The sequence below is a fragment of the Panthera tigris genome, chromosome C2 (genome assembly GCF_018350195.1).
Source record: "Panthera tigris isolate Pti1 chromosome C2, P.tigris_Pti1_mat1.1, whole genome shotgun sequence".
NCBI lineage: Eukaryota > Metazoa > Chordata > Mammalia > Carnivora > Felidae > Panthera > Panthera tigris.
Genome location: NC_056668.1, coordinates 92,300,122 through 92,323,713, shown reverse-complemented (window position 1 = coordinate 92,323,713; position 23,592 = coordinate 92,300,122). Strand labels below are relative to the sequence as shown.

Here is a 23,592-nt window from a genome sequence, read left to right as displayed (position 1 = left end):
TCTTGGATTCTAATTCAAGGAATATATCCTGCAGACATGCCTGCATTAATGCAAAATGACATGTATATAAAGTTGTTAACTACAGCACTATTTCTAAGAGCAAAACACTCTTAATTGTAGCACTATTTCTAAGAAGAACATACTGGAAACAACCCATATGTTCATCAATAGGGAATACATGTCTTCAATATAATGGAATATTATGCCATGACAAAGAGAAGGAAATATGTATACACTGATATAGAACAGTTCTCTATTTTTACTTTTAAGTAAAGATGTCAAGTTCAGAAAGAATATTATGTATTAGCACATTTCTTATATTCATTAACTTAAATGATAAACAATTGTTGCCCATAGAGATGGAAATTGGGTGGCTGGATGATAAGAGTGGAGAGGAGACATTTTGCTGCATACTATTTTCTACCTCTTTAATTTTTATCTGCATAAATGTATTACCTGTCCAAAAAAAACCAGTGAGAAATATAAAATATATAAAACAAATGCACTCAGTGGCCCAGCACACCTCCCACTTGTGACAGTCATGCTCTGTGTGGGTGAGCTGATGACTGACCTGAGGATTCTACTGTGCATGTTACTGTCATCAGGATGTACTTAAGTGGAGGTCAAGAACCTGTCACAACCACCTACACCTCTCTCTAGCATCAGCTAAACCTTTTGGCATTCATTTTCATTTTTTCATATTCTTCCTCTGACAGCCTAAATTAACAAGAGGCAGTAGCAGCAACTGTGTGATGCCTTAAATGGACATTCCCACATGTAAGATCATGTTCTCTGGATGCCCCCTCTGAGCACTCTGCCTAAATCCATCACTTAGCAGTCGGGGCCTGCTTTAGAATGCACCCTTAGTGTTCCTGCCACTAACGTGCAGAGAAGTATACCATAACTCAATTCTAAAGTATCTGTGAGGACAACTCTCTGTTGGAGCCAGAAATGCTGAGCAGAGCCCTTAGTGCCAGCGATGGCTTTCTATACTCGAAGATGACATATGTCCCTGGTGTTAGAGAGCATAATATTTTACTTACTACTTTTGCTTAAGTGGATACTTGATTGCTGCTCCCATAACCCATACAAATGATAGGGAGTTCTGTTCATTCCTAATTTGAGATTAGTATCAGGGCTGAGCTACTTTAAACTACGTTGGATATCTTTTTTCAGTCTCTTGCTGAGTGAAGTTTCAAAGTTATAAAATGATTAAAAGAAAAACAAAAGAACCAACTGGTGTTGAAGTTACCAGCTTTCAACATTCACACCTCATGAAGGCATCGGCAAGTGTGAATATTGATTGTTGCATTAATTTTTATTTTTCATCATTCTGCTTGGTATTTAAAAACATTTGCTTCTTGTTCTTAAAACTTAACATGCCAACAAATAACGATCACCCTATCTCCAAGCCAGTGCTCTGGGACACATCCCAAATAGAGGATACTAAAAGCACAGAGCACGCACACACACACACACACACACACACACACACAATACACACGACATGTTAATAAAGTCACTGAGAATTCTTATTTGTCAATATTTTAAATTATTTTTTTAAACACTCAAGGTAAATTAGGGTGACTCTTTCATTAAACAGATGTGCTTACCACTACATGTATTAATATGTTGCCTTCTGAGTAGTCATAAACAATTATTCAGTAATATTTCAAATATCAAAAACAAGCAAAAAATCCAATAAATATAAATGAGCATGCCAAAATATACAAATAACCCTGCTGACTAACTTTAGAGGTTTATTATAAGAGCGATTTATCATTGTAGTTTACATAATTCTAGTAACCCTTACTACTTTTTGATTAGTGCTGTGCATACATAGGAAAAAAGGACACAGGACAGGTACAAGTAACAAAAAGAAGAAAATTTTTTCTTACACTGTTTTTCTTCTCTTTCAGACTAAGCCTTGCTGAGTTTTCCAAGAAGACTGAGAACAAGTAGATTATGTACTGACCTTCACCTAGGCTAGACTATTGACCAGTAGAATTGAGGGGGGGATAACTAATACGTGTTTCCTTAAGCATGTTTCAACCCTCTTTGAATGAGACTCTGTGCTCTGTGGTTTCCCCTCTGAAATCTGTCCTCCTACTGCTGCCTACTCTTATATACCTGGCCCCTCCCATTGGAAATAAATCATCCCATACCCTTAATCAAGAGGTTGAATATTCTTCCACATTCTTTAATTTAAGCCAGGCCCTCCAAGGAGCTCAGGCCCCCCGCAGCCTCTGTCATATAGAAGTTTTTTTGTCCTTCCTATCCCCTTAGCTCAGTATCTCAGAACACCACGTCATTTAGTTATTCTACCCTCTTCAACTCTGTCATCTACAGACTCTTGATTATTTCCCCACATTTACTAAGAGCTGACCCCTGGATTATGATTCCTCTTTGTCCTCTATCCCTACATCATCCTGAGTGACATCTAGCTGTAGACGACATCTAATATGCTGGTCTTTTCACTTATTTATTTATTTTTAACTCCTCAACTCCTTAATTCTTCTAATTTAGCAGCACAATCCCATGGAACTTAACTTCTCAAATCTTATACTCCAGTACTACTCCTCGACCAAACCTCCTAGGCTTTCAGCTCTTTTACTCTCATGTGCTCACATGCCTTTCCCTGAACCATCAGTCCCTGCACCACTGTGCACTCTCTCAATCTGATAGCTCTCTTCTGTCCTTTCCTACTCAGCCCAGACCCCCAGCCCACCACTACAACCATTCTCCCATCATTAATCACAAGGGTTCTGCCCTCAAAGCCATCTCATTGAAACCTCATGTCTGCGTCAAAACTTTTGGATTCTCAGAGACACATTGTAGAATATCATACAACTTTGCTGTTTGTTGTCATTATAAAGTCATGGGCCCTCTTCCCTGAAGAGGCCCTGAATCCTCTGCCTTAATCCTATATAGCCCTTCTCTAATTTGTCTCTGTTATCTATGCAATTTTTGGTTTCAAGTCTCAGAACCCTCAACTGCTTCCAACTCAATTAAAAAAATCTGAGCTAAGAATTATTTCAAACCTCCACCTGTAACAACTTTTCCTTCTCACCTTAGTGAAATGGGTTTCCTCATGTTCAGATCTAACCTTTCCATCTGTCTCCACTTCCCTGTCCTTTCATACTTCCTTGGGAAAATCTCACATTTTCAATCATCTTTTTATTACTATTATTCTCTCTTTCTCTCTATGTGTGGGCTTTCCCAATATAATCAGGTCCAGTGTCCTTATTCTTAAAGTGAAAATCACTTTACATAACGCTACATTCTCTTTGAACCCATTTCTCTTCTTCCTTACAAGGTAAATGGTTTTTTTATTTTATTTTTTAAATTAATTTTTTATAGTTTTGAGTTTTTAATTAAGTTCCAGTTAGTTAACATATAGTATAATACTAGTTTCAGGAGTAGAATTTAGTGATTCATCATCAAGGTAAATGTTTTCATGTTTTGGACACTGTGCCCACTTCTCTTTTCAACTTCACTTCTGCTTTGTTTTGAAATAAGCCAAGCTTTCACTTGACTATACAATGAAATCAGCTGTCAGTTTGAGATAATGGTTTATTCTTTTAACAAAGGTAATTGAGATTAAAACACATATTTAACCATATAATGTGCAAAGACTATTTTTTTCCAGTGTGTGAAATTTTAAGGTATAAATTGTGCTTGCTAAATTTTATTCCACATTCTAAATAGCAGATATGTGAACATGGTTAATCTAACCTTTGGGTTCCCAACTACTTCCCCAGGTTTGCTAAATTGTGTTCAGTCTCATTCTTGAGGAAGCAAGGTTTCCAAGTTGAGTTGCAGTGATGACCATTAAAATTGTCTCTCCCTAGACCTTCAACAAACAGATTATTTTTCACTCTTAATGCTACCTCTAGACACTCTGTAACCAGCTATTTTCTTGAATCCTCCAGTCCATGAGGAGTTACTTCTTAGAGTTCCCTATTAATTGGTCTCATCATTTCTTAATATGATAGTTTTTTCTTAATTGCTCACATTCTTTTTTCATCTCCCCTCCCCTCCCCTCCCCTCCCCTCCCCTCCCCTCCCCTTCCCTTCCCTTCCCACTTTAAATCTAACATGGAGCTTGAACTCACAGCCCTGAGACCAAGAGTCAGCATGCTCTACTGACTGAGGCAGCCAGGCACCCCTCATCCTTCTTTCTTTCTACACTTCAGGGAGTATCAGGTATGGATGATTCCTCAGTGTCTATCTTTGGTTATAAACTCTCCTCTATGCTTTCTACATGCCTCTATCTAACAAGTGTGCTGCTTTGCCACTTGGCTTAAACAAAACATGTCCAAAATTTCATTCATTCATTTACCCTTAAATGTGCTCATGTTCCTGAGTTGGTGGCACTTTGATCCTTAGAAAATGCTTGTTTCTCACCTGCCAGCAATGGGTAAAAATTATCCTTCCTTCCTTCCTTCCTTCCTTCCTTCCTTCCTTCCTTCCTTCCTCCCTCCCTCCCTCCCTCCCTCCCTCTACTTTGGTTTCTCTTCTTTGTACTTACTATTGCTCATCCAATTCTGACTTTTACTTTTCTCACCTAAATTATTGCAGGTATAGCCTCCAAATAGCCTCCAGTCTTTTCCCTCTCAAGTCTTCCTCTAAACCAGTGGTTTTCAATTATTTTTGACCAAATTCCATGGTAAGAAGTGTATGTTACATCACACCCAGGACACCTTCCCTCCCTCCTTCCCTCCAACACATACAGCTAGAGAGCACACACAATTTATTTCTTTTTTCTCTCTTCTTCCTATCTATATTTTTATTTATAGGTATAGATATACCTAGATATATAACAGAAACCAAAATTTCACAACATAAAGACTTACCTTCCAATACTCTATGAACTCTAATAGTTCCTATTATACTATATTCCCATTCCGTTCCATTTCATTCTGTTTCTATCAAACACAATGCTGGTCACAAATCATTAAATTAATTTCACAACCCAGTACTAGATTATAACCCAGAGATTAAGCACTATTTTTGCTCTCTATATACATTAGACTGATATAGCAAGAACAAAAATCTGACTCCATCATTCTCTATATTAATCCTTTTGGAAGGCCTCCTGTCATCTGCTGGATAATGTCCAATATCTTGATAAGGCATGCATGGCCCCCTGGCAAGCTATCAGCTCTTCTAGCTTCATCTCTCCCCATTCTGCCCTGCAGTTTCTACCCTGGCAGCCCTCAACTTCTTCCTGTTTTACCTACCCTGGAGTTTTCTCTTTCTGGTTCCTTCATATCCTCATCTGCCTAGCTGCTTTCCTCTAAAAGCAATACTTGGTTTGTGACAACTAAAAGTCTACAATAAGAGGTAGTGAGAAAGTGATCACCTAATAATTTGTGTTTGATTTCTTGGTATAAATTACCCCACAAAGTCAATAATTTCTTATTCATAGATTGGTATCATCATCATCATCATCATCATCATCATCATCATCGACCAAAACAAGTACTCCAGAAATTGTTTATTTCTGGAAATAAAATATACTTTGGCAGTGGCATTCAGGAATGTATGAATCCAATGTTCTAGGTACAAAATAAGGAAACCACACTGAGACAGTACAAAAAAACTATTTTCCTTTTTTTATTACCTCCTGCCTAACTATATATCCTATTCTCTGTTAGGAACAGGATCATCTCCCAGGTGGAAACAAAGTCTTCCCTATTTTCTTGAATGTCAAATAAGGCAACAGAGGAGTTAAGCAAATAAGTAGATGTTGAAATAAAAATTTTCCCCTGCCCTTCTTTTACATAATCTGAATCAAAAGAGTAGCTACAAACTTACTCTACAATACATTTCTGTGAACAAATTCAAGTGGATCTCATCTACTGGGCACCTGCAGGATCCGTGTGAACATCACAACGTATTGTGTATGATGGCTGGAAAGGCATGGAGAAAAAAGACAGAGGATTGCCGTTTTTAACTTTATTTGGCTTTGGAAGCCTTGCAATAAATTTGGAAAGTTGGGTAGTGGGAAAAATGTTAGGCAACATTATCTAATATTTGGATAAGAATCATCTTTGTGTGTGTGTATAAACCTCAACATGGAATCATCCAATTGAAACACAATTTAGTTTGTATAAAATTTCTGTGATTGAGTTGGTTGGGTTTTGAGTCACACAATGTAAACAATGTTAACTATATTTAAAAACTACATTGACATTTACTATCATTTGATTCAAATCCAAAACAAACACTTGTAAACTATGGAAATGATCCTGTTCCTGGAAAGATCTCCCTCAGCTTCTCATGGATTAATAAATTGCTTTTCATGAGGTCATCACTGAGGGGATAAATTTAGTATTTCAGAGACGCAAACTAACTAACCACTGACTGGAGTTTAGTATCAATGTATTTCTTAGTATTAACAGGAAAATGTTCATGAAGTGAATTTGCTTTTTAAGTAAATAGAAGATTATTTAAGTGTAGATTTCTAAGGAATAAATTTTCATGACAATGATATTTAAAAGTTTCTTGATGCTTTTTAACAGCTTTCAAATGTTTAGAAAGTACCTCTCTTAATTTCCTTAAAACACACACACACACAGACACACACACACACACACACACACACACACACACACACACACACACGGGTTAACTCCTATTGTAGGTGATTTTAAAGGGGAAGAAAGTTCTCAGTAGTTCTCAGCTATTATTTGCTCAATAAAATCACTTGTGAACTTAAAAATACCAATGTCCCAGGCATGGTCATTATCTGAACCCCACAATTCTATCAGACTCTCTGAAGGTGGGGTTAAGCATCTATCTATCTATCTATCTATCTATCTATCTATCTATCTATATGTATTTAATAGCTTCCCTAATAAAGTTGTACTTATGTCAAGAATCTACAAGGTTCATAATATTTTTATATGGGATGTGATTCCTCTTTCATTTGTAAAGTGATATAAATGATAGTATAGTCTTCTTTATTGAACATGCTCCTTCTCATCCCTCCCGCCATGTTCTACCACTATGGAAAAACTCAGTTCTCTCTGAGATAGCAAATGCCTGCCCTGTGAACCTCACTGGTCCCTTTTCTCACTCTTCCTCTCCTTTTGATTCTCCCCACAAGTTATGAGTGCGGTGTGCAGGTGAGAATGGTTGCTCCTCTCCTTGCTGTGTCCATGGCTGCTGTTATGTGGTAAAGGAAAGGCGGGCTCAGCAGGAGTCACATGACTCAGGTATGCAGAGCCATCCACATCAAAAGGCTTGATAGTAACAGGGGTTCATTGAATTGAGGAATGACCTTAGACATTTTCCCCACTTTCATATATTTTAATAATACTCAGTCTGAAATACATTGTGCTCCTTTAACCAATCATCAACCTCCCTTTGTAGCTTAAATCTTTTAATCTTTCTGATTCCCCTAGGGTGGGACTGATGACCACTGAAGTTAATTAAATTATACTGAAATATGTAGGAAGTCCTTCTAAATGTCCACTTCAAAGACACATTTCAAAAAAAAATATCTTAAGATATAAACAATAACACACTAAATTAAAAATAAAAAAATACATAATCTGAAAATGCAAATGAAGTCTTGTAAGGTAGGCAGCAAGTCCCTATTCTGTCTTCTTGAGGGCAGGAACTTTAACTTGCATTTGTATCCCCTGCACCTAGGACTATGATAGACTGAAATAGCTATTAAATGTTAGTGGTATTATTTTCTTATAATGGCAAATCCTGCTTTTCTAGAGATATGTCTTATTTAACTAGTGTTTCACTATAGGTATATATCTAATTTTATTCTTTTATTTTTGAGGTTAAGAGCATTTATTTTGTGTTTTCCTGCTATGTAAATTGTAAGCATATAAAAAATATCTTATTAGTTATGGTGTTCCTGAATAGAACAAAGATGGCAACAATCAAGTTAAAAAACTGAAATGTTTAATCCTGAATATAAAATTTCAAGTCAATTTATTCCTAAGAAAAATGAAATATTTCCAGCATAACAATTTGTGCATTTAAGTGAAAGCTTATATTTTTGCAGAATGCAGTTAAATAGTTCAAAATCATGTTTGATTTAGATCACTGGTTCTAAAATGTGGAACAGAGTAGAAAACATACACTATTTTGGCACCTAGCTTTGATTGAATTTCAAATATTCTTAAAAGAAGACTGTAAATTTTTAATGTTAAAGGGAAAAGAGTATATGCATTAAAACAATGATGAGAAAAACTAAAATAGAAAGAATCCTTTGGGGTACTAAAGTTTTAAGTTACATACACATACTGTTCAGGGAAATGAGGTACTTGAGAAGTACAAAGACAACTTGTACATGAATTTCGAGTTCATCACATTTTCAACAAGCAATCCGACATGATAGCACTTTGTAGCTGGGCATTAGTTGTTATCATTCCTACTAAACAGCATTCTAAGGAGTTAAGGATGTTACTCAAAGTCACACAGTAATTACAAACCAGAGACAGCATCACAGATAATCTGACTCCAAATTCAGTGTTCTGTCCATCACAGCTCTGGACCCACATGGCCACCAATGGCTATGCCAGCTAGATATACAGAAGTGCATGCCACTAACTTGCTAGAGGAACAGTGGCAGGCACTTGTGAATGTTGTGGGGCATAAATCCTTGCTACTTAGAGGGGTCCCTAGACCAGCAGTTTGGGAGCTTATTTGAAATAAGGCATCTTGTGTCCCACCATATGTGGGAATGTGTAAGAATCTGCATTTTTTATAATATTCCTATACAATTTTTATATACTCTAAAGTGAAAAGCAATAGTGTAAAGAATTCCAGACATGAAATCAGGGCACCTAAATTCAATCTCAGCCTTGCCAGAAACTAGCTGTGGCATTTTAAGTTTTTTTTTTCCTCCTAACTTTTTAGAGTGTCAGTTTCTTTATATGTAAAATGAAGTTGATAATATGTCTTTAAGGGTTATTGTGATGCTTTTCTGAATAAAAGGGTCTGGATCCCAGTAGGAGTTAAGAAATGCAAACTGGATCCATATGCAAATCCACATATCTTTAAAAAGATAGCACAAGCACTCAGAATTTGGTGAACTCTCCATTTCTTGATTATATTGCACTAAGAACTATGTGTTAGAATCGATTTAAATTAAGCTTTCTGGGATGTCCACATTTTCATGCCCTAGAGATTTGCAGCAGAATTATTCTCAGCAGAGCAATTATAGGTGAGGCTGCCCTATAATGAGATATCTTTGCTACTTCATTAAATAAACCCCCTTGGATGGGCTCCAAAATGGACCTGCCTCATACCAAATTCCATTACCCTGGAAGTAATCGCATAAGAAGGCCCTGGTGCAGGTTCAATCATCCAGGATACCTACCATTTACCATAAAGGGAATGTGTTCTAGAACACTGATTCCCAAAAGCTGGTTCTCAGACCAATGCTTTATTGACCCAAGGGGAAATAAAAAATACAATTTAGTCAACTTTTCATAAAATTAACATTTAACTTATTTTTAAAATATCCTTCATTCTGAGAGTGTGCCCTTTCTATTTTCTATCTCTTTGGCATTAAACTGTTCCATATTTTTATAAAATAATGATGATAATAGATTGTCACTTTTGTAATGTTCTCTTTTCCACCACTAACTTTTTCAGTTTTTGAAAAAATTTTACAGGTCCTTGAAATCCAACTCAACCTGGAATCCAAATTTTCTAGCTCACTATTATAGAAAAAACTGCTTAAAAGGAAATTCTTTCTTACGAAATTAGTGAGGGCATAGAGCATTTTAAGTTAAGAACCAAACAAATCTGTTAATGTGGACATACCAGAGTGCAATGTTCCTCAAACTCCAGTGTGTGCAAAGATCACTTGGGATCCTGATTCTGCAGGTCTGATGCAATCCAAAATTCTGTATTTCCAACAAACTCACACTTACAGTAGCAAAGGTACAGTGGTTAATTGGGGAACCAGAGCACCCTGGTTCAGCTTCCCATTCTACCACTTCTGGCTATTGTCCCTTGAGCAAGTTTTAACAGTTTAACATCTGTTTAAAAAAAAAGAGGTAACAAGCTCCAAATGGAATCAGTTGTGCTAAGCTCCATGTCAGCAAATAGACTTAATACCTAACCTAATAAATTGCAGGTTCAGTTTTCCAGGAATATAACCTTTAACCAGTCAACATGGAATTAGCTGGTCAGCACTATTTGGACAATCCACTCGATGAACCTTTCTATTGCCTAAAGGCAACCTTGACCGAAACAATGCATTCTTTATTAATAATTTCTGTTTCCTGTCCCTTTTATGCCTTTTAAAATCTTCCATTTTAGGGGCACCTGTGTGGCTCAGTTGGTTAAGTGTCTGACTGAGACTCAAGTCATGATCTTGCAGTTTGTGAGTTCTAGCCCTGCATGGGGCTCTGTGCTAACAGCTCAGAGCCTGGAGCCTGCTTTAGATTCTGTATCTCCCCCCCCCCCTCTCTCCCTCTCTCCTGCTTGCTCTCTCTCTCTTAAAATAAAATAAAATATTAATTTTTTTTAATCTTCCATTTTATACAACCCTTCAGAGTTCCTTTCTATTGCTAGAGAGCATGGTGCCAGATTCATGAACGGTTGAATAAAGACAATTAGATCTTTAAATTTACTCACTTGAATTTTTGTTTTAACGGATTTGGTGGCAGCAGCAAGATTAAGGAAGACTTCCAACAGCTTCTGGGACAATGAGAAACACTGGATTGATACCCTGCAAGCATTTTTTGAGTCCAATGTCTTTCTCACTATTTCTGAGGGCCATGGGTAAGTTCTTGTTGGTTCTGAGCTCTCCAGATCTAATTGGCTTTTCAGTCTGCTTTGAGTAAAAAACCCCAGCCCTTGTTTCTGTCTCCAGATTCCATGTTGGAAACTGCTGACGGTTTAGTCTGTAGTTTCCCATTTGTTTGGAATCCTGCCTCAGATTTCACGTTAGGAACTGCTGGTGGCAGCTGCAGTACTCCATTTATTTGGAATCAGTCCACAGCCCCTGTTCTTTGGGTCTGTTGGCCCAATCCTCTCACTATTCTCAGGTTCCATGGTGGGAATTGCTGTTAGTGCATGCAGAGTCTTCTCTTGGTCACTCTGTAGTAACATCTAACTCCCCAGCCCTTGATCTTATCTCAAGATCCACGTGGGAACTGTTAGTGGCAGTTTGCAGTTCCCCATTCATGTGGAACCCCTAGTCCATAGTCCCCATTTGTTGAAGTCTGCAGGTTCGATCATTTCCCCAGTCCCCAGTTTGTTAGTTATTGCCACTATGTTAACGTGCACATGAGGTAAAGGCTAACTGCTAATGGGAATCTCAGAAAACAAAAAAGCCACAAATTGGTGGGCAAGAGTCAAGCACTTAAGGCTGTTAGAGCACTCATTATGTAACTCAGACTCCCATGTTGGTTATCCAGAATGGGTTAGACTGACACTAGGGTCATCTGTCAAGCTCAAGAACATTTGCGTGCAATGAGGCACGCTATAAAACATCACACGGTTCTTAACCTAGTGGCACATCCTTTTCAGGTATTAATTTGGCTCTGACAGACCCAAAGGCTAAGTAAAATGAATGAATGAATGAATGAATGAATGATAAAAATTGTATCCTTATATTCCAAAAAGTTAAGTGCGCCATCTTCTGTTATGCCAGTTCTTATGTCTAAGAACTATGGTCCCATCAGCTATAAACATCTAGAAAAATTGCAGTCTTACTAAAAACAACCTAGAATTACAATGGCCATTATGGTCTTATTTCGATATGATTGTTTAAGAAGTACTCTTAAAAGTCAGGCCTCCCAAATCAAATAAACAGAATAGGATACCTATCTTAACTGTTATGTAGAGGCTTCAAGACTCCAAAGTAAGTCATTGAAAGTTTTGTTGCAAAAGGCTAATGAAAAATTAAAGATACAAAAGATATCTCAAATAACACTTAGGCCTCCCCCATTATACCCTCCTAAGGATCTATCAGACCCAGAAATTGATATCTTGGTTGTAATTACCCAGATGCTGGAAAAGAGGTTGTCCTCAAAGGCCCTATCCAAATTCTTTAATAGCAACTCAAATGCTCCCATATCTACCTTCAAAGTAGGGCTCCTCCCCAAATTAATGGGACTCACTGATCTTCTGGTAAACTGCTACGTTATTCCGTTAAACAGCTAAAGGAAACTAAAAATAAATTTAATGAAAGCCTTGCCAAATCCTAGTAAATATCAGAGCTACACTCTCCATTTTAAACCTCAGTCAGAATCTGCAGATGGGATCCTGGAAAAACTGGCAGGCAGAAGCCAGCAAAGGGTGAGAATTCTTACTAGATTCAGCTTTCCCAGCTCTCTATCTGTAGTACTGGGTAGAGAGAGGAAATAAAAATATCTTTTGCACCTTCTCTGAGGACACCTCTTAAGGCCAAGGGGTTGCTCAGTCCTGTCAGAAATATTTACTATTTGTCTTGGCTAACAGCTACAAAGTAGCTTCATGGTAAAAAATTGGCCCAGTTGCAGAGCCTGATAAGAAATTTTTTTTAAGGCCTCCTCCCTCAAGCTATATACCCAGTGAGATAGAAAAAAAGAGAGCTTTGAAAAAGAATTTACTAAAAAAGATAATATACTTACATTGGTGGATCAACTCTTGGTGTCATTTAGGCTGTGAGCCAATTCTTTGAGGGATTGAGAACAACTGTCCTTATCTTACATATCTTTGCAAAAATAAAAATGCAGCTCTAGAGGCAGCTCAGGGTTCATCTATCCCTTTTTAACCAATCCTAAAATCTCCCCTATTTATCTCAATAGACTTGTAAATATTGGCCTTAGGAAACCAAAGTCCTTCTTGGAGGAACTTACATTTTTCTCTGTGAGGAAACCAAAGTCCTTCTTGGAGGAACTTACATTTTTCTCTGTGCCTTTGAGATATAAACTCTTATCTAGGCCATCTCCTTAAAGTAGAAACTTGAGGGAGGTAACTTTTAATGAAGGAAAAAAAATAAGGGGGAGGGGAAGAGTTTCTTTCTTTTTTTCAAAAGAAAAAAGCTTCTCCACAGCTTCTGTGAGTTTACTCGTCAAGGGCAAATACGAATCCTAAGTGTCTTCTCCACAAATACCAGTAGAAGAAGTTTTAGTCATCTGAGCAGATAAACTTAATTTATTCCAAATGTTCTTTTATAACTAATGAATTTTACATCATTGTGCCTGTTTTATGGCTAAAATTTTTAAATGAAACTGCAACATCTCTGTTTGTGTCTGTATGTTTGTATGTGTCTACATATGTGTATAGATATGTGATATTTTTCTACTCCTGGATGGTATTGCCAAAATCAATTTGTAAAAGCTCTATTTAGTTGGTTTGAAGGCAAGTGCTTATAAAGATTGTGTGTTCTAAAACTCTCAGAAATACAAAAATTAATCCAAATGATTTTTAATTTCACATGATCTAGGATTAATCTTTAGTAAATAAAAACTAGTTTAAGGCGTGTCTTTAGAGTTATCAGCATTAAATATAAAACTTTTATTCCGCCTGGGTTTACTCATCAAATAAGTTCTTGTTACCTCTATTGAAATTTGTTGGTCAAAAGAATAACTCAGGATGACTTACTTTGTCTAATGTCTCAGAAAGTTTTTGTGGGTAATCTAAACATAATTGTTAAGAACGAGTAAATTAGAATACACGTAAGTAGGATAAAAAGTTTTTAGGTAAACTTTTCAAATAGTTTCCCCAAATCTTTGTAGTAACCTGAAACCTGAAAGTTTTGCTAAGTTCAATGATGAGGTAAGTTAAATTCATTAAATATCCAGATCATTTCCAAAGAAGATAAAACAGAAACATTAATTACTGAACATAGGTTTATCCTCTCTTGGTTTCCTTTTTTACAAAGGAACTGAAGATATTTGGATCTCTCAGTAAACATATTTTATGTCACATTGAAAAAATTGTACTCTTAGGAAGCATATGTCTCTAAGAATCATAAAATGTAAATTTGCCAATCTGAAGAATGTCAATGTAATAGTTCACAATTATGTGAGAAGTGAGATGATTCATTTTCAGAAATATCAAATAAAAGCTGTGCTGTCTAGTTAACAGGTTAACTAGATTAACAGTTTATAGGTTTATAACCTATTGGAAATATTTATGAACAACAACCCCACCCCCCCCTAACAATGGAGTCCCAAACCCTTAGACACTTCACTTCCTGGTTCTTCTGCCCCTCTCCATTCCGGGAGCTTTGCAGTGTGCATGCACCAAAGAACAGAAGTCTCTGTGACACCTCAAGGAATGCACTTTTTGCCTTACATGGGCATAGGCAACTTCCAGGTAAGGCCGTAACCTCTGCAGTACTCAGCCAATGAGGAATCAGGGTAGGGACTTGCATGCATGCTAGGAGATAAATTGCCTGCTGAAACTGCCCAGTGTGTGCCTGTCCATCAGACACCCACTCTTGCAAGAATGTTGATTAAAGCCTTGCTTCACATGCTCCAAGTCTCTGCATCCCTCTTTTGATTGGGTTGGTGGGCTTATTTCTCACAATTGTTTACTTGGTTTTTACTAAAAATTAAAGTTATAAAAAGAATGAAAAATTCTAATATATAATTAAAACTACTAGAAATAATATGGGAAATATCCTGTATGCAAGTAAAGTAAGATGTGTAAAGTAAAAGAAGGCACAAAGAATGGAGATGGATTTTGTTGAGGAAAAAGGGGAATTTTATCCTAAAGAGAGGTAGAAAAGAGAAAAAAAATGGGAAAAATCTAAATCTAAAAAAGTTGTAGAAGAAGTACAAAGAAGGAAACTTGGGAAAATAATTTTATGCGTGATCAAGCTGGATAAAATTAAATAAAGTTATTGTAAGGTTTTTTTCAAATAAGCTTTGATATGATTAATGTACTTATCCTTAAGAAAAACTAGAACTTAATACTCTTTCATCTGCCAGAAGGACAAAGTTTTCTTGGACTATTGGTCTGCCCTCATGAAAGATTGTGAAAGGTCTTCCTCCTTTACCCTCTAAGTAATCTGCCTACAAAGCAAAGATTTGTGTTTTATCAAAATGATTTCCTGTGCTCTTTATCATCAAGTCTTTGATTACTTACAAAAAAACCCAAAAAATTAATAGTTGTCCTTTAAAAATTACAGGGAATAGGATCTAGGCATACAAATGTGATTTAATATGAATGTGTTTTTATCTTCAGCTTCTACCTTTTGCCCTATTAGTATGTCTTCTGATGTGAATATAAACACAAGAGCAAATAATGACTGATCTTAATAAAACTTAACAAATATGAATGAGTTGGTCACAGAGCTAAGCACTAATCTCACCTACATAACTGGTTCAACTTTATATAGTGAAAATAAAGCATAAAAATAAATTATTTCATCAATCACATTTAAATAAATGCTTTCTGTGTTCTGCAATCCTAAAAGATTAAAGTTGACTGCTTTTTGGAAGCTAAATTATTGTCTTCTGAATCACTGTTTACCATTTTATCTTAATCATTCTAAAACATTACCAGAAAATTTATCTATCTAGTGGGTGACCATGTTATGAAAACAAAAGGAGCTAATACTTTGCAAGAGTATAAGGAAACTAACATAAATAGAATATTCCTAATGGGGTTATTAGAGGCCTTGAGAATTATCATGTCAATAAATATTCACAAATCTCCAGAACCTTTCCCCATTTTTTATTTTTGTTTCTTTTCTGTGGTTCAGTCTTTAACCACAACCAGCCTTCTGTATACTCCTACAGTTGACTTTGTATCACCCATTTGGCAAGCATTCTGTATGCCTCAAAATGCCTCCCAAGATTTAGCACTAGATGGGAAAGTTGCCTTCCCATTCTCTTCTTCCTCCGTAACAGAACCCCTGAATGTTAGTGCCATACAGAATAAAGACCAGATTTTTCAGCCTCCCTTGTAGGTTTGTGTGGCCACATGACTAAATTTGAATCAATGGGGGAAAAAATGGAAATGGTGTGTGCAACTTCTGTGAATTGTGCTCATGGGGACCTGGTGTATAGGGACACGGTGTATCTCTCTCCTTCCTTTATCTCCCTTCTGGCTGGCTAGATGCATATGATGTCACCAACAGGAGCTGCCATTTTAGACCATGAGGTCAAAGCACATCTAGAGGAACAAAACAGAATGTGGTACTCTAATGATCATACCATACCAGCGTTTGACTATGCACATTTATGTGAAAAAATAAAAATAAACCCTCTTGCTTTAGACACTGTTGTTTAGGGTTTTCTATCACTTAGAGACAAACCTAATCCTAGCTGATGTACACTCAAATATTTGCTGGTACATATATCTTTCAGGTGTGATCCTTATCTTTAAGTCTTGGTCTCTGTCATCCATCTTGCCCTACTCAAAGCCATGTTAGGACATAATGAAAAGGAAGAGATGCATTAAATAATACCTAAGAACAGTCAGTTTTGAAGAAGTTAAATTTAGGAGAAGAAAGGATTAACGAGGTTAAAAATCTTTTCTATTCCCAGAAGTTTTGGTTTATTAAGAGACATTCTAGGTAAAATTTCAAAGTTAACTCCCAAGATAATTAGACAAAAGCTAGGCCAGATGTCTAAGCTAAGTTTTGGTCTCAAAATAATTACCTTTGTTAATTACCAGTAATTAGTGTCAGCATCCAACACTTTCCTAAAAACCTTTGTGGGGAGGGGGGTGGAGAGAGGTGGGGGGAGAGAGGGAGGCAGACAGGGAAAGAGACAGACAGAGAGAGAGAGACAGAGAGAGATTGTGCATAAGAGAGAGTCAGAACAAAAGCATTTTCTAGAACAATTATATCTTGGGGTCATTAAAACCCGATTCAAATTTTATAATTTTGAACATTGATTGGGTTATGGAAAAACCAGATATTTTCTTCCAGTTAGGGCAAATACCTTTTGCTTCTATCTAGACTTAATTTGAAGTTTATATCCTTTCTTATTTTATGCTTTTTTTCATTTCCAACATGATTATTTTTCTTCATCTTCAAAATTTTACCTTTAACTCTGCTTCCCCCACCCTCAAAAAACAATTTTTGCTGAAAATGGCCCTAAGTGGAAGATCTCAGGGTTCTTCTTGAGCCTTTCTTCAGGATCCTTTCCTCAGCCAGAAGCTCTGGTGTTTAGCTCAAAAGTACAGCATAGGACTCTCAGTGATTTGTGGATAACTTAATTTGGGGGCACTTTTTCTATAGTGCACAAGTTTACGTAATGCATTATTCTTCCCTTCTTTGTGTAGATGACCCTTTGTGAAGACAGAAATATTTATAGATGCGTCTATTTTTACACTACCTCATCATTTCATATCTCTTTGGGCCTCCTTTTCTGTGCTTAAAGTTTCTTTTTAAATATTTAGGGGAACCATTGTCTGGTATTATCCATTAATAATTCATTGTAAATGTAGTCATTTTAACCTGCAAATAACAGTGTAAATAATACTTGACTCTTTAAATCTCTATCACAAACATGTCATACTAACTTCTGCTCATGCCTCCTGTCTTATGGTAGATCCATTGCCCCTTTATCCTATCTCTTTTTAACTGGTTTACTGGTTTGTCACCCTCACCAGACTGTTAGAGAGAAAGAAACATGTTCTAGCTCATTTTTTTATATCTCCAGTGGCCACAAGCACATATAGAATGCATTAACATTTTTTTTGTAATTAATGAAATATGCCAATATTGTCAGGCTAGTAGGACTTTTAGCGACACACTTCGGTCCTTTTATAGGTTCAGTGAGTCATAAGACGGAACAATTTTTCCCACCACCTATTTTGTGTTTTAGTGGTGACTCCCAATTTTATTTGAGTCCGTGGGCTATTTCGTTATGCCATAAACAATACTGACCAATTTACCTGCTTGCAGAGAGAAAAATAATTATTTATAAAGCTCACTAGAAAGGGAAGGAAAGTGAAATGTGATGATAAAGTAAAATGGTGCTATTTTATTTTTAATAAGTATCAGGCATAAATTATCAGCCCACGCTAAACAGTAAAGATGGTTACATTTAATCATGAAGACTACATATCAAAAGGGAAAATTCATATACTCATTAACTGCCTATTTCTAGAGAGAAAATCTATATTCTACCCACCACCACTGTATTAAAACTTTATGGCTTTTATAGGTATACTTCTAAATTACAAAACCAACTGCATTTTTATATGTTGCCATTCACTGCAGGGTTTGTTAACAGAGAAAAATCATGAGGTTTGCTTTTGGGGTGCTTTCTATATGTCAAGTGCACACAGGCATATAATTTGCAGGCATATCTTATTTGCTTTATGTAAACTGGGAATCATATAATCCTGATATCATTCAATATTTTCACTCCATGATCACTGTTCATTACAGTATGATCAGAGCTGCTCAATGTAATCACACTTTCCATTTCACAGCTTCCTGTAATCAATCTATATATTCTTTAATCCCATACCTCCAATGCTGTTCTGAACTGTCCTGCTGCCACGGCGTATTTCTTTTGTCTGTAGCAAGAGCTGGCATCCTTTAAGGCTAACTGAAGCCATTTGTCAATCTGAGGCAGAAAGCTGAAATTAGGTACATGCAGAGGGTCTACAATTTCAGCAGCTTGGCATGATGGTCGAATCCCAGTAGACACGAAGGACTCTACAAACTCATAGCTCACAGCCTCTTCATCGACGTAGACCAACTTCGCCTCCACATCCATGATATTTTTTAAGGGGATGTGAGGCAGAGGCATGGTGATCAATGTGCTGTCAAGTTCCGTTATCTTCGCCTCTTTCTTTCCAGCTGGCTTTTCTTCATTTTCTGCCTTTCTTTTAAAAGCCACTTTCTCTAAATCATTGCTATGTTTTTCTTTGATGCTCTTTGTCATTTTTATTCTTTCGACTGTGATTTCTACCTGTTTATCTCCACAACTTTTCTTAACTTCTTGTGATGTTTCCAGGATGCGTGGCTGGCTTGCTAAGGTAGACATTTTCTTGTTTGTGTTTATCTTTGGGACAAGCTGATCAGGACAGTCTCTATTCACTGTATTCTCCAAATTCCTCCTGCTTCCTGAATCCATTGATTCCCCTCTGCAACTCCTGGAAGGGTGAGAAGAAGGAAAATAATTAAAACAATGTTTTGAAGTTCCAATGGTTTAAAACTATAGTCAAATTCATTTGAAATACTTTTTTATTCATTATGGGTATTTACTACCTTAAAGTAAAACTGTATGTACATTATCTGCTGAGAGTTTTACTAGAGAAGAATATGTTTCAATCTCAAAACTCACCAAGAACTTGTTGAAAACACATTTAGACAATGTCTTTAAAAATAATCATCTATAGCTGAACAACACTGAATGAACATTTTTATGGGGTGCCTAAACTCACTGAATAGGAAAACCTTATACATAGGCACTGAGGACAAAAAAAAGACTAAAAAAATCCATCTCAATATTAATTTCCTCAGAAAGGCAGGTGGTCTAGAATTCATTATAAAATATACTGCTAACCTGCATAATAGACTTGGAAGTCTAAAGAAACCACAGCTGCTTCCTCTGAAAAGCTTCAGAAAATGTTGTAAGCACAATGTTTCCTCAATTTATTTCTTCTATTAGTAATGAAAATATCAGGTTTAAACAGCTTTAAAGATAACTATTATTCAGAACTGATTTGATAGCAGAACATGACCTTCAACCTCACATTAATGTGGAGCCATATATTCATCTTGAGTCTACTGTATTAATACTTTTGTAGCAATATTATCAATGCTGTACTTCTAAGATGATACATTTTCCTAAATCATTAATGTTCAAAAAATATAATAACTAATGGTCTTTAGATTCAAAGGCATACTATCTCTGATGCTAGATTAGTTTAAAAACATAAAATGTCCTCAGACTTAATAATTATGTAGTATAATTGGATCCTATTTTTTGAGACTCTTTTACCTATCAGCTTCTGTCCTAGAAACAACTCTGTAGGGTATATAGGAATAAGAACCAACATTTTCCAAAGAAACTAAAGGATAGAGAGGTTACACTGCTTATCCATGTCATGCTGTTGATCATTAGTGTTTTTTTAAATGTTTATTTATTTTGAGAGAAAGAGCACGAGTGGGGGAGGTACGGGGGGCGGGGGGTGGGGTGGACAGAGGATCTGAGGTGGGCTCTGTGCTGACAGCAAAGAACCCGATGTGGGGCTGGAACTCACGGACCATGAGATCATCACCTGATCCAAAGTTGGATACTCGAACAACTGAGCCACCCAGGTGCCCTGGTCATTGGTTTTTTTAATCTTGGTATAATACAACCAGGATTGCTGTTTCCTCCCTAAGACTTCCACTCACTACTCTTAACCTTCTTCACTCTCTTCCTCTCTTAGCATGCTGTTCTTGAGGATAGCTAATGGCAGACTTCCATCAGAACACAAAGAGAAGAGAAAAACACAAGAAAGAAGGGCTGAGGATGACAATACGATAGCAATGACATAAAAGCTAACATTCTTGCTTCTTCTCATCTACCACAAGGACAGTACCTGGCTGAAGATAAAGTCTTGAGTTGCTTCTCAAAACTTAATAATTTTATTAAAGTTGTTGATTATTTTCTTTTGTTTGAAAGACAGAAGTTTGCCTATAGAAAACTTTTAAAACACCCTGAAATTTGACCTGGCAATTCTTTTTTTAAATGATTTTATTGAGAGAGAGAGTGCCAGTAGGGGAGGGGCAGAGAGAGAGTGAGAGAGAGAGAGAGAGAGAGAGAGAGAGAGAGAGAGAGAGAGAATCCGAAGAGGCTCAGAGCTGTCAGCGCAGAGCCTGATGCAGGGCTAGAACACACAAATCATGAGATCATAACCTGAGCCTGACCCAAGCCAAAGTCAGATGTGCTTAACCAACTGAGCCACCCAGGTGCCCCTGATCCAGTAAATCTTAAGGAAAGTAAAGGACAAAGCAAAACTGTATATATAGCTGTTAACCTTTCTCCCCCTACCATTATACATTTGTGTCATCAGAAAGGGCTTACATGAAACATGGACATATCAAACACCCTACTGTAATGACCCAGACTATCTCAAAGGATAGATCAAGTTCCAATAATTCTAGTAATAGCAATCTTGGATGTCGATTTGTAAAAGTTTAATATTAGAATATTTCCCCAAAGATTTATACTGACATATTAGAGTTTTGTCTATGGGGAAAAACACCTAAAAAATAAAATAAAATTTTGCCAGTCTGTATTATGCTCAATATTTAAGAAGATCCCCATGACTGGGAATCATAGGCCCCATTAACACAGCATTACTTTGTGCAATGCTGTGTTTTCTTTTCTTCTCTTGGAATCATGGATGGCATCCAATACATTTTTTGGACCACTGATGTGGCTAGTCAGAGTGGTGAGGGGAAAACTGTGTCAGCCATCACTCTATCTTATGTTTGCTCTTGTGCCACGTATGATTTGGGTTGAGCAAAAGTTAGCTTCAGTCCTTGAATTAGGATCTTTGTGAGATGAACACTAGAAATATACATCTATACTAAAAAGTTTCATTCAGTAGCAAGGTGCAGAAATGGAAGTAGCACAATTCCAACACCCCCCATATACATTATATAGTTTGCTTGCTTGTTTGTTTATTCATTTTTGAGAGACAAAGAAACAGAGTGTGAGTGGGGGAGGGTCAGAGAGAGAAGGAGACACAGTTCTGAAGCAGGCTCCAGGCTCTGAGCTGTCAGCACAGCTGACACGTCTCACAAACTGCGAGATCATGACCTGAGCTGAAGTTGGTGCTTAACCGACTGAGCCAGGCAGGCGCCCCGCATTATATAGTTTTTTAAATGTTGTATGAAATTTTGAGTAAAATTTATAAACTACAATGTGGCTAAGTTCTGCACACAGATGGATTCTTATGAATACTATAGAAATTATACTTATGTTCCCTTCTTGGTCTAATGCTATTTGTGAAGCAAAAGAGATGTAGCTGTTGAAACTTGTTTAAAGCTCAAAATATTGAATTTTAAGAATTTATATTCATTCTTACAATAGACCGCAAAATATAACCAGGAATTGCTGGTAGGTGACCTACTCCAAAATTTTCATGGTATCTTTCAGGTATCTTTTCTAAGCTCTCTATTTTCAAGAACCAATGATTAAAATGTATCATAATATCTATATTTGGTTGTAGTTAGTAACATTTTTAGCATCTACAGCAGCATTACCTATCTCTTCTGCATTTATTGCACATTTCTTGACACCAGTATACGTTACACCCGTATAACCTTATCTTTATGACCATTTCTTCTAGAAGGTAATTGTTCTCCCTCTCTCTCCCCCACCTTCCTCCCTCCCTCCCTTCCTCTATTTTTCCTTCAGATTGCCCACTCCAATATTCCCTCCCAAGCCCTTTTTCATTGCAAGATGGAAGGTTTGATTGCTCTTAAGAAACAGGCATCTGAATATTTCTGCATCAGTCCTTAAACTACTTATAGAAATCATAATTTTTGTCTTCAGTGCAGTTTTGTACAAGAAACAATAATAAAGGAAGAAAAAGTGTACATGATCCACAGAACACTCAGAAGGAATAAATATGAGGGCAGATGTTTTGTTTTTAAACATCTGGAAGGTCAACTATTATAAATTTGTACAAGAAACAATAATCCAGGTCCCCTCAAAAACCCAGAATAAATATGTGAATGTCTGAAAATGGCCTAAATGTGCAGGCTAGGCTGAAAAAGTATGGCCAAGCCCAATCAATACTTTTCAATGTTGGTTACAAATCAGGTGACTTCAGCTTCAGATTTAGAGCCTGTTCTTTACAAAAATTATTGCATGTCTCCAGAAGGGTTATGCAACTGCTCACTTATAGCTTTTTTAAAATATTATAAAACTCCATTTAAGTAATCTGGAATTCAAGGCCTTTCACCACCTAGCCCAATGTGTGTTTCCAGACTTATTTAGCACTCCTTCTATAAACTGCTCTCAAGTCAAGCTGAACTTGTTACTTCCAAAAGATACCCATTTTTAGTCTGTCTGCTAAGAATTCTCCATCTTCCTGTTCCCACCTCATTCTACCTGCCCAAACCTAGCTAGAACTTATCCATCTCTCCCTCCTCAGAATACCTACAACATTTATACCACTTATTTCCTACATTGCAGTTATGCATGAATGACTTATTTCTTCCAATGAGCTCCCTAAAAGCAGATATATGCTTTATTTATCTTCACATTAGTTCAGCACTTTGCATAGAGTAGGCATTCAATAGATGTTGATCAATATGGATGCTGTGAATCAAGGGCTAATTTACACATTTTAAGAGAAACAAAATTGGATTTTTATAAGGATATGGCCTGTAACTCTGCAAAAGTTGTTTCTGAGATGTTTTGCTAGATTTTTAAATTTTTTTATTTTAAATTCAGTCCTGGATAAAGTACATTTTCTTCTTTGATAGTTCAAATGAATCATGTACCAACTAGATTTAAACTATCAACCTCTTCATTTTTTTTTTAGTAGTCAAGTTGATTAACATGACATTAGTCAGTGTTCCTGAGGCACTGAGTTACACTTTAATCATTACTTCAATAAAAATACTTTTAGAGAAAACTATTAGACAATCATTATGTATGTCAAAGAAGTCTTCACTGATAACATTCTGTAAAAA

The 23,592-nt window shown here is 36.6% G+C and overlaps 1 protein-coding gene across 4 annotated transcripts in view; it reads right to left on the bottom strand.

Moving 5' to 3' along the window:
* SPATA16 (spermatogenesis associated 16) overlaps nt 1-23,592 on the bottom strand; it is a 241,745-nt gene that overhangs the window by 198,955 nt on the left and 19,198 nt on the right. For all 4 annotated transcript variants that reach the window (XM_007077091.3, XM_007077092.3, XM_042956736.1 and 1 more), the window contains exon 2: nt 18,413-19,043. In XM_007077091.3, coding sequence (XP_007077153.3) covers nt 18,413-19,024 — 612 coding nt within the window. In that variant the 5' untranslated portion in view covers nt 19,025-19,043. The remainder of the gene's footprint in view (nt 1-18,412; nt 19,044-23,592) is intronic.